Source organism: Peromyscus maniculatus, chromosome 20, assembly GCF_049852395.1.
Source record: "Peromyscus maniculatus bairdii isolate BWxNUB_F1_BW_parent chromosome 20, HU_Pman_BW_mat_3.1, whole genome shotgun sequence".
NCBI lineage: Eukaryota > Metazoa > Chordata > Mammalia > Rodentia > Cricetidae > Peromyscus > Peromyscus maniculatus.
In genome coordinates, this window is record NC_134871.1 from 36,538,256 (window position 1) to 36,554,793 (window position 16,538).

Genomic DNA, 16,538 nt, shown 5'->3' on the forward strand with positions numbered 1-16,538 from the left:
ACTCCTTTGCTTGCAGCTGAGTCAGAGGTGGGAAAGACAGTGAAGAAAGGCTAGCCCGTGGGAAGAGAGCAGTGGGACAGAAGGGAAGCTCCCCCCTTCCCCCCCCCCCCCGCAGCCCTTGCAAAGCCCCCACACTGTCTCCAGCATCCCCACATCCAGCCTGCATCCTCTGGCTTCCTCCCTTCTGCCCCCCCCCCCCCCCCCCCCGAGAACCTGATCCTTCCAAGAACAAGGAGGACAATGCTGGGTGAGAATTCACTCCCCATGTGGAGTCAGTCCTGGGACTTTCCCTTTAAGAGCTGTCAGAGCAGGGAGGCTGGCCAAGCTGGGCTGGAGGTGGGGACAGAGGGAAGAAAAAGAGAGAGGGAGAGAAGCAGGAAAAGTTTTTTTAGAGGAAAATGCAGGGCTCTAGTCTGTTGGCCTGACGTCAGATGTCGCTTTCATAAACCCCCCCGGGGGCTGAGGAAGGCTCTCCGCTGCTCTGATGGGCCAGCCCAGTCCTGGCCCAGCTCCCTGGAGAGGCATCTGCATCTTCTGGGCTGAAAGGTAGCTCCTGTGCCGCTGACTTCCAGGCATGAGGTGGCTCCTGCCCTGGACGCTGGCAGCTGTGGCAGCCCTGGTGGCGGGCAACGTCCTGGCCACGGTGAGTCCTGCCTGGAAAGGATCAGCGAGGGGGACCTGATCCCTTCCTGCCTGGTGCTGAGGCCAAGGGACTGGGGGTCAAGGCAAGATGGGTTGGAATGGTGGACAGATAAGGAGAGGGCTGCTGGGATCAGAAGCTGGTGGAGTGGGGGCAGAAGGAGACTCTTCAAGAGATCCAGGCTGCTTTCCTCTCTTTTCATACGAGAACACTCAACAAAACAGGGGGTTGGGGATCAGCACCCCGGACTGGCTGTGTGATCTGGGGTGGATCACTCACCCATTAAGAGCAGCATTAAATGAGGGGGGTTGTTGGGGGCATCCAGAGCCTGTGAGTTTGAAAATCCCAGGACTCTGAGCATCAGCGCTCCCAAGAGGAGAGGTGCTGGGAAGCCCCAGGGAAAGCTAACTAGGAAGGAGCATGCCTGCTTTCAGCAAATTCCCTCTGAGCAAGCCACATTGGGGTGTTTTCAAGCTGCATTGGTTGACACCTTGGGTTCCTGTGGCCCTTCATGGTTTGTCCAGTGAGTATGTTCCTGTCCTGCCATTCCCAGAAGGCATCTGGAAGCTTCTCTCCCACCTGGGTCCAGAGGGAGAGACAGCAGTTTGCACCCTCAAGAGCCAAGGAAAGGAGACACGTGGCAAAGTAGGGAAGCCTGCTGGAGCAGAGCAGGGGCGGGAGAGGGAAGGGGTGGACAAGAGGGCAAGCTGGTGGGGCAGTGAGGGGGGTGGCTAGGCAGAGGGGAGGCACCCTGGGGCAGCAGGGTGAACCCCAGCCCCTCTGAGTCTGAGTCCCACATGAGGGCCAAAACCGTGGGAGTCGCAGGGCTATTGTTATGGAATTATGCCAAGGATTTCTTTGGGGGGCTAACATGCCTATTCATGATTGAGGAGACTTGGAGTCAGGGTTCAGCTACCTTCCTGGGCACACAGGCTCAGTCCATTTCCAGTGAAGCTCAGAACTAGACTGGGCTGGGACTGGGTAAAAGGCACCTTGAGGTGTTGCATGCAGAGAATGAACCTGTCCAGTGAGTCTGCACCCAAGTCCTCTAGCCCTTGCATGGTGCTTGTTGGTGCCAGCACTTAACCCTACAAAAACAAACAAACAAACAAACAAACAAAAAGCCCTCTTCACAAAGGACAGCCAGAAAAAAGCAAAGGTTTGGAGTGACTCGGGACTTGTCTGGGGTCAGGATGAGTAAGTGGCCAGGGTCACAGTCAGACACTGGGGCACATCCTCCCCACTCAGTCCTCCCACCATTTCCTACCTCTGGAGCCCAGGAAGGAAGGAACTAGGCCTGCCTCTGCCTCAGGACTGGATGTGACTGGGTACAAGCCTGCAGGTGGCGGGGCCTGGGAGGGCCGGGTGTGGATGGAGAATTGGTAAGAGGACAGTCAGAGTCAGGGTGAAGGGATGAGAGGAGAGGCTCGTGGTCAGGCCTGCGCTGGAGCCTGCTCACTCGCTACTAAAGCTGCCATGGCTGGGGGATAGTGGGGGACAGAATCGGGGCTTTTCACGGGATCTCAGCTGAGAGATCCAGAGTCCGGAGGGGGTGCTTTCAGCAAAAGCTCCCAGGCTACTCACTCATCCTCTTAGGGGACTCGAGGCCTCTTAGTAGAAAGTTCTGGGTTCCTAGGATGTCCTCAAAACCCCTGACACAGTACCCTTGACAGTAAAGGGCTGGGCTCTGCCCAGAAGCCAGTGCCTGGCTTCGTGACCAAATTCCACACATGGCATCCTCCAGAACTAATACAGAACGGGAGTTCAAGTCCAGCAAGGGGCCTGTGGGCCCCATGGAAAGAATGACTCGCATTGGCCGTATGGAAGGGAAAGTATGTGGGAAATGAGGATTGCCAAGGAGACTTTGAGGAAGTGGGCCGGGAGGGAGAGGCTGTCTGATGTACACACAGCTTAATGGGCTGTTGGCAATGGGGGAGGCCAGCTGGGGAGGGGGCCATCCAAAGTGAGGGAGGCAGATCCTCAGCTCAGATGCCAAGCCTGGTGCGTATGGCCGTGTTGTGGTTGACGCTCGGTGTGAGGAACAGTTTGTTTTTAATCTCGTTTCTTTTTCTTGGACAAGTGTCGAGTGCCCACCTGCTAAGAGGTAGAGGATAGGGTATGTGAGCCTTCCCAAAGGCTGTGTCCCTGGTAATACCCACCCATGTGCCATGCCTGTGCAGAGAGAGAAGTACTAGCCTTAGCACCCCCAACATCTAGTGATTCTCAGCATCTCTGAAATTCCTGTCATAATAATAAGAAAATGCAATCAACCTCCTTTGTAGATGCAAAAGCTGAAGCTCAGAGAGGGTAGATAACTTGCCCAAGGCCACACAGCTAATAGTCTGTGGATGTGACATTTGAACGTAGGAGCAGCCTTCTTCAATGAAGTCTTACACTGTTCTGAGTCTTTGCCCAGAAATGGGGTACATGTGGGCTAGACCCCAATGGAGCTGGAGGTTGATGAGGCTGGAGGTTGGAGACATCCACACACGTGTTGGAATGAGAGATGAGAGAGGACAAGGCAAGGTCTTCCAGGATAAACAGGTTGGGACGCGGTTCTGCAATTGGCTGAATCTTCTCTCCCTGTTCGTGTGTGCATGCTGTTCACACAATTTGTGCTTGTGTGTGTGTGTGTGTGTGTGTGTGTGTGTGTGTGTGTGTGTGTAAGTGTAAGTGTAAGTAAAAGATGTGGGGAAGGGGGAGGGGGAAGAATTCATTGTTTAGATAGGAAATACAAACTCATTCTCTATTCCCAGAACCTATGACAGAATCCTAGAGACCTGGGTGTGTGATGAAATCTGCCCTCTAAATGAGAAATCAAGCGGGACCCACAGACAGTCTCCCCAGACCTAGGCACAGTGCAGCCTGTGAGTCAGCAGCCCCGCCCACCCCCACCCCCAGATTGGAGCCCTGCAGTGTCTTGAAGTCCCTGGCTGGCTCAGTCCTACCACAGGGCTTGTCAGGGGGCTGCAGGAAGGCTACTGACAGTCAGTTTGGCCCCTTGGGTATGGCATTTGTCCAGGGATGGATGTCAGGAGGGCTACCCCATACCAATCTTGGGCTGTGGGCTGGGCAGACCTCTAGTCCTTTGGCAAACCCACACACCACACAACACAGGGATTTGTGACGGCTCTGTCTACAACTGAGCAGGGACCTGCCGAGGCTGCTTGGGACCTGGTGCAGACACCAACTCTAAAACCTGCTGTGGAACCCCACTATCTCCCAGAGACCACAAGAGTCTCCCCCAAATGATTCCACCGAGAGCAGGAAGGAGCCACACCACGGCTAGGCTACCACAGATATAGAAGCCACTCAGGGTTGGGAGGGCGTCTGTAAGGCCTCAGAGTTACACTTTGGCATGTGAGCTCTTAGGGGCAGCGTACTACAGATGCCCCACTTGCCAGCCCCAGGAGGATAAGAGGCCCACTGAGTTCTCACATACAGCTTTAGCCTCCATGTATAACAACACATTGGAACATTGCCCACTGAGAAGGCAGTGTGTGCTGGGGTCCAGGGCCTCACTGCCCTTTGCAGCATCTGTCCCAGCCACTGGGACCCTGAAACCCTGGTGAATGGTCCATTGGATTGCAGACCTCAGTGGAGACAATCCACAGTAGCAGACTCTCTAATTCCTACCCTGACTCCTCTTGACAGGATATGTTTAGACTGTGTTTTGGGTTCAACAAAACATACAATTGAAGTCAATTTCACCTGCTTCTGGCTCCTTTTGATTTAGCTACTAGAAAATTCCGTCTGTGGCTGATAAATGGACACAAAGGTGCAACGTTTGGTGAGGAGGGGTCATCTGGGGGAGGGTTCTGAGCCGGGCTTACAAGCCGAATATCTTGGGGGAAGGTGTCCCTGATGCAGAACTGTCCCTTTAAAGGGGAAAGTGTCCCTTTAAACGTTCACACTAGATTCCAGAGAGGGTGGGAGGGTGGAGAAGATGGAGGGAAGGCAAAGAGAGCCTGCAGACTCAGCAAACGGTCCCATTGTTCCAGCAGCTGTGCTGGAGCCCAAGCAAGTGGAGGCCCAGGCTTCAGGCAAGCCTCCAGTCCAGGAGTACAGGCACTAGGGGCCTGGGCTCCGTACCACGCATGCGCAGAGCAGGACAGGGTCTGCTCTCCAGGACTCAGAGCAGGGAATCTTTTAAAGCCAGGTCCCCAGCCCTGAGAGCGAAGTCAGTGAGCACTCCAGGGAACTGTGCAAGAGAGGAAATCAGGTGGCGGTGGCATGCTGCTGCTGGGCACGATAGTGGTCACGAAGGTAATGGTGAGGACAGAGACGGTGGTGACAATGGTGTTGTGATGGTGGTGAGGGGGTGATGATACAGATGGCGGTGACAACAGAAGTCCCAGTGATGATGATGATGATGATGACAGGGATTACGGTGTTGATAGTAGTTATGGTGATGGTAAGTGATGACAGAGATGGTGGCGATAATAGTGAGGTGATACTGAGGATGCTTGCAGGGTTGTGTGTGTCTCAAAAAAAAAAAAAAAAGAACTGAGTCAGAGGCAATAAGCCCTCCATTTTGACTGTAGGGCTCATAGCTTATTCTGTTAGGAAGCAGGGACACCTGCATAGGATCTGCGTTAGATGGTTGAGAAAACAAGGCACCTGCGTGGGCGATGGTTTCCTGATAACTCAAGCTTGCTTGTGGACTTTAAAACAGTGGATGAGATAAACTATTCTCTGCTCCCATGCTGACATCCTGACATTCATTGGCCAGTGTTCCCCCACCCCATCCCCTCCTCCTCTACCTTCTTCCTCCTTCCTCCTCTTCCTCCTCCTCTTTTCCATACACTAAGAGGTGAAGGAGGCTGGAGGGAGGAGGGAGGGAGAAGAGGAAGAAACTGGGCCTCTGAAAGGGGATAATGGACATTCCAGGGATGCGATTTGATCTTGGCCCGCCCACCAGTCTGGGATCGGGAGGCAAGACCAGGCAAGGTTTCCACTGTTGAAGATCCGCTGGAGGCAGGGGATGGGGAGGGCAGAGGGCAGGCTCTAAGAGCTCCTTCAGGGACTCTGCCTCCAGTCTGTAAAGGAAGAGAAGGAAAGTGGGCTGTGAGTCTCTCCGGGGCTAGAGAGGTCTGAGGGGGCTCGAAGGATAGAAGATTTAAGAAAGCTAAATCTTAACCCCGTCCTTAGTAGAATGGTAGACTCCCTGAGTAGCTGGGCAGCTCTAGGCACCCCACTTTCCTCCCTATGTTCATTTTCTCATCTTGAAATCGAGAAGAGGTTGGACTTGGCTCTTCAACTTGCTTCCTGCAGAAGCTACCTGGAAACCACACGTTCATTCCTGGGGTGGAGCCACCATTGAACAAGCTGCAGGACTCACACTGGTTAATCGTGGGGGGTTGGGGAGGTGGGGAAGATATTAATACCTTCCTGCAGAGAGGTGCTAATCTTGCTGCCAAAACCAATGTGTCCCTGTTCGGAGATGTCCCATTGGTCATGTTCCTCTCTCCAGGTCCCAGGGCTGTTTCTCCAGTCCTAGTGTTCGTCGCAAATCCACAGCTGTTCCCTTTTGTCCTGACCAGAGCTAGCCCAGCCTGACCCTGGGGGTCCCACCATCTTGGTGGGCACTGCAGGGCCCTTAACCAGCTCTCACTGCCCATCCATGTTTTTGAGACTCACCCTTCATGACTACCTTGCTCATTTTGAAAACTATTTCCTGAGTTCATTTTCCCAGCTCTCCATTCGATATACATACCCTGGTTGTTCTTCCATTCTAGCCTTGCCCATCCCATGCCATGAGTGGTACCTACTTGGGACACCTCCAAGAAACCTTTCTCACATCTCCCAAGTAGAGCTACAGACATCCCAAGAGATCTTATCCTTGTCGAGTGGAAGGGATCACATCACCCAACCGGAACTGCACTGGCATCACCCTATGGAAGACCTTTGTTCATACCCTGTACTCCTACAAAGCTTATAACATCTCTTAATTTTTGATCCACCTGGGCTCCTCAACTCTGGGCCTTTGCATACGCTGTGCTCTCCACAGGCCTGGCTCATGCTAAGTTCCTTCCTGAATGGACGTGCTGCCTACCAGTCTGTCAATGGCTATTCTAGTACAGTGTAGGTGCTCAGGGCAGGCTTTGCTGTGACTCATAAAGCCAGGCCAGGCCTGGTGGGGTCTAGGCAGATTGTATGTGGGGAGGGTAGACAGAAAAGGGTGACCAAAGATCTTTCTAAAGTGGAGATGCCCTGCTGTGGGGGGAGGGGGGTTGGGGGAAGCCTGAGGGGGGAGGGAATGTTGAATGAGAACCTGACCCAGTAGCTAAGAGGCCCAGGCAGCAATCAGTGGCTTCTAGACTTGGTACCAAATCAAGAATCTTGAACTCAGAGATCTACCTGCCTCTGTCTCCTGAGTGCTGGGATTAAAGGTGTGTGCCACCACTGCTAGGCTGTATTGTGATTTTCTTAAAACTGCTGAAAGAAACCACCTCTGGTCTCTGCATAGAAGCCCTGAGCTGTAGGCAGGTTGTGGCTGCCTCACCCCTCCCTTGGTCTTTTTCGCATTCTTGTCTTCTCTGAATGAAGGGACTAGAGCTTGAAGTGGGCATGTATCATTGTACCTGGAGGTCAATAGAGGCTCTATGTACGTTGTCCTTCACTTTTGAGATAAGGTATTGATATACATCCTAAGCTAGCCTAGAACATTCCAGTCTAGCCTAGAGCTCAAGATCCTTCTATCTCTGCCCCTCAAGGGCAGAGCACTTGTTCACAGCACTATTTACCATGCCTTGCCTCTGAGTAAATTTGATGAATGAATGAGTGCTTATAGTTTGGAAACATCTTTATCTCTGGTCCCCTTTATCCTCTCTACACAAAATTACCTTGTCCTGCCAGAGGATCCCAAAATACAGTATTTAAAATTGATGGGAAGGAAATTACAAAGTCTTCCTTGTTCCTTGTCCTGATCCCTAGCCAGCTGGAGTGAACATTTCGGCCAACTTCGCTCCCTGAAATCCCTCTTGAATGTGCAACATGGGAATCCAAGGCTGTGCTTAGAGGGGATAGGGCCCTGGCCCAGGCCTGAAAGACTTGGTGCCAAGATCCACCCATACAGTGGTCTAGGGGACCAGATGTCCAGAAGCTCCCAGGAGACACTGGAAAAGTGGCACCATCCAAAGAATCAGAAATACAGCAACAAGGCAGTGGAATCCACAGGTTCCTGTAGTGCGCACCACAGCCTGGGCCCAGACCCACCCTGTCTCTTACCTCCCCAGAGCCTCTCTTCTCATCCTCTGCTTCTAGGCAAGGAGACTCCCCCCAGATCCCTAGTCATTTGAGGTGTGCTCCACCATTCTTGCCTCAACATTGACCCCTGGTGGAACATCTAGGCATAGCATCCCAGAGGCTTCAGCCAGGCTCTCCACCCTCCCCAGCTGCTTCTTGATCATTGCCCAAGTGTGCCCTGGAACCTGTGGGCACTCAGGAGGTTTCCCCTTGCTGGACAAATGGATAGAACCATTCTCTCCTCTTGTGGGACCCTTTGGAAGCAAGGATCATCCCTGTTTATTACAATCCTGCCGTGGCCCATACTTTGTCCCCCCAGGCTCCCAGTACTCAGCAGAGGCTTAGTGTATAAGTGTGATAGGAAGGTGGAAGAACAAATGAATGAACATGGATGGATGAGGGTGTGGTGCGATGACAAACTGCATATTCATTCATCCAGCAAGGGGAAACCTCCTGAGTGTCCACAGGTTCCAGGGTGCACTTGGGCGATGCTCAGGGAATGGGGTTGGGGTGGGGGGAGTGGAGAGCCTGGCTGAAAGCCTTTGGGATGTTGTGCCTAAATGTTCCACCAGGGGTCAGCTAGCAATGACAAATGCATACTCCAGAGGGAACACCAGGGTCAGACACAACTTCAAAGGAGTTCCTTCAGCTCACTGAGCCTTCATTTCTTCCATTGGAGTTGGGGATAACGCTTCTCATCAGGACTGATGAAGGGCCCTGCCACCACCATCCTTTTACAAACGAGGATGACAGTTCAGATAGGATGACAGTCCCCAGTGCCCAGCATGGCAGTGGTGAGGATGGGAGGCTGTCACATGAGGTCCCCTCACTTCACCCTGTCATCTCACCACTGGGCAACTCACACCCTAGGAAAAGAGAGACAGACATCACTGGGTCCCCTGGTGGGTCCTTTCCACCCAGGCCAGGTCCCATTTTCTGATCCTCTGTCTCTATTGGGCACCTTTATAAAAATGGAGTAATCCCGTGGTGGGAAGCCCAGAGGACTGACTTAGGTTCAGGGTCCATCTAGAGTGATGGACCGGGCTGCCCCACCCTCAATCACTGCTCACCGGTAAACAGCACATCACAGTTGCATATGCAGGCTTTCCCACGGCGCTGGACCTTCCTTCTCCACTCCAATCAGCTTAGGCGCTCCTGTGCGTAACAGCAGAGGTTTTTACCCTGCCTGCCCACTGTCTGCTTTGTCTAGAAGTGTGGGACTCTTAGTGACATGGCCACCAGGCTCCTTTCAGACACTTTAACAAACTCTCGAGGGCTATGATGAGTTGCTATCCATCCCTTAACAGCATTGTGTCCTGAGGGGTGAAAGAATGGTGTATGCTCCACAGCTATGTCTGGAGGTTCTGTGTAGGGCACTTTGAGGCACTTTATACCATGCATAAAGTATAGGCTTCCCTGGCCCCCACCCATTGTTCTCAAACCATTGTTCCTATCCTCTTAAGAATCACAAGGATGACTGGCCAACTCAAGCTCTAGGCCTATCTAGAAGAATCTAGAGAGTTCATTTGGGATCAGGGCATCTGTGTTGGTGGTGGCTGCATTCAGAACTATCCAGAACAGCCTTGCTGCCCATCTCCTCTCTAGCAGCCTAAGTGTGGATCTCTGGGGACTGTAATAGATTTGTCAGTGTATTCTGGCCGTTGAAGTGATTCTTCTGGTGGGTAAGAAAGTCCAGGAAGTTCTGTTGGGCTTTGTGTCTGCTAAAGAATCCTGAGCAGGGAGTGGAGAGGGTCTCGGAGTGGAGAGGGCAGGTAGGCCTTGCAGCGGTGGAGCTGGGTAGGCCAGCTATGACCGAGCACGTACTGTGCATTCGGTCTGGGAGGCATCTCAGGCTTGCCAGTTTCTCCTCGTCTTCCCATTAACACAGTAGCGTCTGCGGGGTCTGGTGCCAGAGGCACATCGTAAAAGGAGTTTTATGTGAACAACTTCAATTTGTGAAGACCAAGCCTTTTGTTTTGTTTTTGTTTTTTCTCTTTTCCTGTCTCTGTCCTTCTTAGCCAGGACTCCCCTTACTTGATGATTTACATTCCCCTTTCTGCCTTAAGAGTAACACAGGGTCCCAGGGCAGCGTGTCTGCACAGATGTGTCTGCCTACGTTCAGGGTAGGCACACTGACCCTGTGATGTGTAAGAGGATGACAATCAGGGCTCTCTGGGGAAAAGCAGGGACAGAATCCCAAGAAAAATAAGAGTGCAGGAAGAGGGTCTTATGGGTCCAGGGCAGTATCCCCCAAAAGGAGGGTACCTCTGGAGATTTTATGGCACCTTAAGGAGCACAAAGGGCTGCTCCTCCCTTTAGGTCAGCAGGAGATTCTCCCCATCCTCCCACCTCACCCAGAGTCATGCTCCCAGACCACATGAGGCTAAGTTTTGCAAGCTATTGGGCTTACCTGCATACCTGTTGCTTCCACAGGAAGTTGATGGGCTTGCCGATTGTATTGTGAGTACAAGGCTCACCAAGTCTTGATCTCTTTGGCCCCAGGAGCACAGTCCTCCTGGTGAGTTAATTGCAAGGGCAGATGAATTAATTGCTTAAAAGCTCCAGGGAAGAGGATGGAGAGCTGACTCTGCAGTTATGAGCACTTCGTCCTCTTCCAGAGGACCAGAGTTTGGTTCCTAGAATCCATGTCCACCAGCTCATAATCCCCTATGACTCCAGCTCCAGGGGATCTGATACCCTCTTCTGGTCTCTTTGGGCATCTACACATGCATGGCATGCACACAGATACAGATATACACAGACATACAGACATAGACACACACAAATAATAATAATAATGATAATAATAATAATAATAATAATAATAATAATAATAATAAAACACTTTTTTCAAAAAGCTTTGGGCAGAGAGCAACTTGGTCCCATTCATGACTCCCTAGGTGACCTACAGACCAATTGTCAGGTCGCTAATGCTTTCTGAGGGCCCAGTTCCTCACCACTCAGGAAAATCAGCAGGCCCATTTCGTAATATGTTAGACAATTTATGAGCTAGAGTATGAGTACAACGCTACAAGAAGCACTCCATAAATACCAGCTGTAGAGACCTCCAAGATTTGTGTATTTATTCATACCACAAAACAGGAGAATGGCAGGTGACCCTGCTCTCAAGGGTTCAAAGTTCAGCTGAGGAAATGTACGTTCACTTATCTTTTCTGTTGACGGGGGAGGGGGGGCCGTATTGACACCTGTCATGTGTCCAGCTCTGTGAGGTCTGATCTCTGCCCCCATAATTGCCAGCTCTCATTTATTTTTAAATTTTGATTGTGATCCTAATAATGGCTGAGCCATCTCTCCAGCTCATTCTTTTTTAAATTTTTAACTCATTTTTATTTAGTATCAGTTTGTGCATGTGTGGAGGCCAGAAGACAGTTTTCAGGAGTTGGTTCTCTCCTTCCACCTTGCTAAGGCAGGAAGACCCTTTCAGTTTCTGCTGCACTGCCCATTTTGGGCTAGCTGGTCCACAGGCTTCAGGGAAATCCTCCTCTTTCCCCACCTGTCTCACTTTAGGAGTCCTGGGATTACAAATGCACGTCATGGCATCTGTCTTCCGTACATGGATTCCACGGGTCCAGCTCAGGTCATCAGACTTTTATAGGCGAAGCCATTTCACCATCTCCCAGGCACTTCTTGGCTGCCTCCCCAGATGGTATCCTGAATGTCTTTCAGCTAGTTCCTTCCATCAAGAAATTCTCCCTTCATGCACCATAGTGGGAAAAATGCTAAATCCAACAGACCTGAGTTCTAATCCATGTTCTGAGATAGCTAGGTGTTCTCATCATCTTCCTGATGTGTAAAATACAAATAATATACCCATCAACATAGGGGGGGGAGAGGTGGTCTGAGTGACAGGGCCCATTGGATGCTGGTCTCATGTCCTCGGGGTGGTGACTCTCAGGGGACAGACTGTACAGCTGGGACCTATAGCATAAAGCTGTTCACTCAAGGATAAGTAAGAATGCCACTTGCAGAGGAGAAAACTGGGCTAGAGATCCCTCATGCCACAGGAATGATGACCAAGCAAAGGCCTGGCACAATGGCTCAGTGTGTTTTGCTCCAAGCCCACATCTGCCCCAAGCATCTCCTGCTAAAATCTCTCAGTGGGTGGGGCCTTCAGGACTATTCTTGGCCAATGCACTCAGTGGGCATCAGCAGCCAGCCAGTCCCTGCCTCTTCACACCCACCCTGACTTATACATGTGCTCCTGCACTCGGGATACCACATGCCACCAACTCAGTATTCTGTGCCGGCTGTTTCGTGGACTCCAGTCCCCGGCCCTCCTTCCTGACGCTGGGTCCGATCTTGCTCTTTCATCGTGGTTTCTACAGCCTTGCCACTCCTGGAAGACGTTGGCCCCCACCTTGTGCACCTCCGCATTCCTTCTCTCTACTCCTGAAGTCAGGTGTGCTGGTTTGCCTCCCCCACTTCAGTGCCCAGCCCGGCACCCAGGACCAAGTCAAAGCTAGAGTTGTGTTGAGTCGACAAATGAAATGTGTGAGCGGATAATGTCACTGCGGCTACTCATCACCTTGTTGCAAATATCGTGTACACATCACCCCTGGGTATGTGTTAGTGAGGGGAGGGACTCCATGCAATGCTGCTTCCTCCAAGGCCATCACAGAGTCTGGCACACAGTAGGTGTTTGGTAAGAATCAGTGGATTCATTAGCCAAAGAGCCAGTGCGTATTTCTGTCTGAACTGCCCATCTTCAGACAGAAGTCCTCTGTAGTCATCTGTGTGTCCCTGTATGTAACAGAGGGTTGATCCGTAAAAGTCTGAACTAGCTGCTAGCCTGTAGTCTTAAACCCCAGATAATCCTGGGATGGCAGTGTGCTTCTTGCTTGGAGAGCAGGAAGCCTTGCCTCCCACTAGATGGCACCAACAGCCAAGGCTTGGTCTTGGTTTTGCCTATAAAGACACTGCCCAGTGCATCGCCTAAGTCTGAGAAGGCCTTCCTACCTTCCCTGCCCAGATGCTGGGGGCTCCAGGCAGGTACCTAGAAAGAAGGCTGCCTTATGAGATTGCTTATTCTAGATGAATGGAGGGGGGCTGATGGCGACCCCACAGAACCTGTACACCAACTTACAGCCTGTTCCAATGAGCTGGGGAAGCATCTGGAAGTGTGTTGTCTCTCATGTGCTAAGCCCCCATGTTTCCACACTCACTAGACCTTCAGTATCACAACAGCTCTCAAAGTGGCATCCTTGTACGCAGTTACAAGCTTCAGGAGGCAAGGGATGTGTGTCCAAACCCCACCTGGAAATATTCCTAGCTAACCTTCTCAGACTCCGTGTTCTCTTCTTGACTCTCAAACTTAATGCAGAGAGGAAAGGTCCGTTCAGAGCATGACGTCATGAATATCAGGTGACCCCACAGCACTTGCAGCCAGAACTCCACCTTCACATTCAGTTGACACCTAGGGAGCCCACTATGCATACTGTGTTACATTCAGACAGAGAGAGAAACAAACCCTAACAGAGAAGCCACTGTGTCTGTCCCCAACAAGGCAGTTAGTTACTCCATCCACACTGCAGACATCTAGTAACTGAGGGTTCAGAGTGTCACCGTAGGTCACAGAGAGCAGGGACATGCATCTCAGCCGCAGGGAAGTATGCCAAAGATGCCTGAGGTAGGGAAAGGATGCACTAGGCTGGCCCCTAAATTAAGCCCGGAAGTGATGTGGCTGGGACCTTACATCGAGGCTACAGGTGGGCGACAGACTCACTATGATCGCCTTGCTGGCCTTCAGTGCCTTCTTTTTTCTTTGCATCAATGTCTGTGCACTTGTGATGTTCCAGGTCCTGAACCCGCAGGTCAGACTAATGCAGCAGCTCATCTCTGGTCCTCTTTAGTCAGAGCTATTCCTGTCCCACGTTCCAGAGAGCTTCTTTGCACTTTCCACAGCAACCATAGTCTTATGCTGTGATCCATATGCTTGTCTTTCCTATACGTTGCATGAGCTTTCAAGTATGGGACCTACTAAGTTTTATCTTCAAGTGTCTAAAACATAGAGAAGGCTACATGCTTGCTCAGCAAAGGTCTACTGAATGGCTGAAACAGCCCAGAAATAACTACAGAGTGCAGGTGATCCTCTTCCCTCCTTCAGGCCTCTCAGTCTCCTCTAGTGCAAGGCAAAGAACCCAGATAGGGCCTGGGTGGGCAGGTGAGTAGATTACCGAGATGCAAGCATCTTGAAGGTCTTATGCTTGGACACCAGGGTCCTACCACCTGCCTGCTATCCAGCGCAAGACACACTGGGGCATCAGTTTCCCTTTCCCACTGACCCATTCTTCTCTTTCCCACATTTTTCAGAGGGGAGATGAACTTGTGGGCTGGGGGATAAGATGGCGCTGTTGGGGAGGAGTGAGTGCAGGTGGGAGAAATAAGGCGTTTGTTCTGAATGAAAAAAATGAAGACTCCTTTCCATCTTCCTTCCTTGAGTCACAGAGCCCGGCTCTCTCTCCTCAAGGTCAGCGAAGACACAGCTGCAAAGAGCTGAGGTCAGAAATCTGCTACTGCAGCTCAGCGGCCCTGCTGCCAAGGCTCATGTGTTAACTACAGTGAAGAGCTAGCCTGCTGAACTTGGGCTTAGAGAGGAGCCATGTTGGGGCTGGAGAGAAAGGTCCATCAGTAAGGAGCTCACCACACACTGGGAGGATCTGATTTGCATCCGTGGAACCCATGTGAGAGGCCAGGTGTGGTGTGATCCCAGCACCAGGGAGATAGGAACAGTCAACTCTAAGGTTGACTGGCAGCCACTGTAGCTAAAGCAGCAAGTTCCAGGCCAGTGAGAGACCCCATCTCAAAAGACAAGGTGTGCAACACCCGAGAAAAACAGCTGAGGATATCCTCTGGCTACACACATCAACACACATACACATACATGCAAAGGCATACACATACCCATGCATGCATGAACACCAACGCGCGCGCGCGCGCACACACACACACACACACACACACACACACACACACACACACACACACACCATCTGACCAGGCACAGAAGACTCAGTAGAGGAAGAGCTTAGAGCTACAGAAGGGAACAATAGCTGTGGGTTGAGAGCAGCTCTCCAGCAGCAGGACTTATCAGCCAGTCTGCACTGTCCAATCCTGGGCCCCCTCTCCTGGGACTCAGTGCCACCACACACACTCCTGCGGCTATCAAGACACCAAGGAAAGAAGGAAGCCAAGGTGGGCTGAGGTGGATGCCAGGCCCCAGCACTTCACAGACTGGGAATTGCTTTGAATCCCCTAAACTCTGAGATCCTTAATCTTACTGGCTTTATTGAAAGGAATGGATGTTTGTCTATTGATCATATGGAAGTAAATAATTGTGAAACCCCTCTAAACACAATGGAGATGGAAAGGCAGTTGCAGCCATTTGGGCTTGGGAAGCCTGGACTCAACAACCTCATTTTCACCTCTACCCTTCCTCCACAGGTCATCTCTCCAACCCCCACAACCATGACTTTCACCCCAGTGCCACTGGAGGACACGACGACACGCCCTGAGTTCTGCAAGTGGCCATGTGAGTGCCCACAGTCCCCACCTCGCTGCCCCCTGGGCGTCAGCCTTATCACAGATGGCTGTGAATGCTGTAAGATATGTGCCCAGCAGCTCGGGGACAACTGCACAGAGGCTGCCATCTGTGACCCACACCGGGGCCTCTACTGCGATTACAGTGGGGACCGCCCGAGGTACGCAATAGGAGTGTGTGCACGTAAGTGAGAGACTCCATATCTTCCAACTGCCCCCACGCCCCAGCTCTGGCTCACGAACACCCACGGCCCTTCACCTGGCCAGGCTTAGCTTGACAGGAAGCCTGCACCAACCCAGTCCACAGTTAGAAGCCACAGGATGGGTCATCCTGGGGAGAAAGCAATAACTGCATTATTTTTATTTTTTATAAGAATATGGATTGTTCTTATCCCTAAAGTCTTGTGTCTTGCTCTCTTCTATATTAAAGACATTTTTCCCTGAGGAAGGAAATTCTGCCAAGAAATACTCAAGCCTGATTCTGTTCTCTAGGTAGATAGGACTCTTTAATAGATGCCCAATGGCCTCTTGGGTGACACCAAATCACTATTGTACTTCAGACATTTTAATGATCCTTTAAATTAAAAATGCTTAGTAATATGCTTAAGAAAAGCCAGTGGCCACGAAATAATGAAAACTGGCAGCCTGCAGTCACCATTTCCTGGTAGCCATGCTTTACCAGTGACTACCATTGATTTAACTTAGCTAGCCCTTTATTTTTGTAGTTATCACTACATAGCAATGTCTTCTGCTAGATCTTAATTGGTTTGCTATACCAATTTTGGATCATTTATTAACATCCCTCCACGATAGTTGATGACTTAGCTCCCTGATGCCATCAGACATCTTCGATGTCTTTCAAACATCCTTGTTCTGATTTTTTTTTTTTTTTGGCTCTATAATCATGACTATTTATTATGTTCTGACTATGTTCACCAGAACCTAAGTAGGGTACCTGTTTGAATTCTCCCTTTCCATGGTGCCTTTTGCTCTTCCTGCTGTTTCTAACTGCCTTTGCTTTCTTTGATTTGGGTGTGTATAGTATCCTCATGTTTGGAGGAAGGCTGTTGCTTATTCTACATGTGGTCCATCC

The 16,538-nt window shown here is 51.1% G+C and overlaps 1 protein-coding gene across 1 annotated transcript in view; it reads left to right on the forward strand.

Annotated features, from left to right (window-relative positions):
- The first annotated feature begins 347 nt into the window (after nucleotides 1-347).
- Nucleotides 348-16,538, forward strand: part of Ccn4 (cellular communication network factor 4) — a 31,673-nt gene continuing 15,482 nt past the window's right edge. The window contains exons 1-2 of the mRNA XM_006980318.4: nucleotides 348-643; nucleotides 15,350-15,629. Of these exons, the coding sequence (XP_006980380.1) occupies nucleotides 575-643; nucleotides 15,350-15,629 (349 nt within the window). The 5' untranslated portion in view covers nucleotides 348-574. The remainder of the gene's footprint in view (nucleotides 644-15,349; nucleotides 15,630-16,538) is intronic.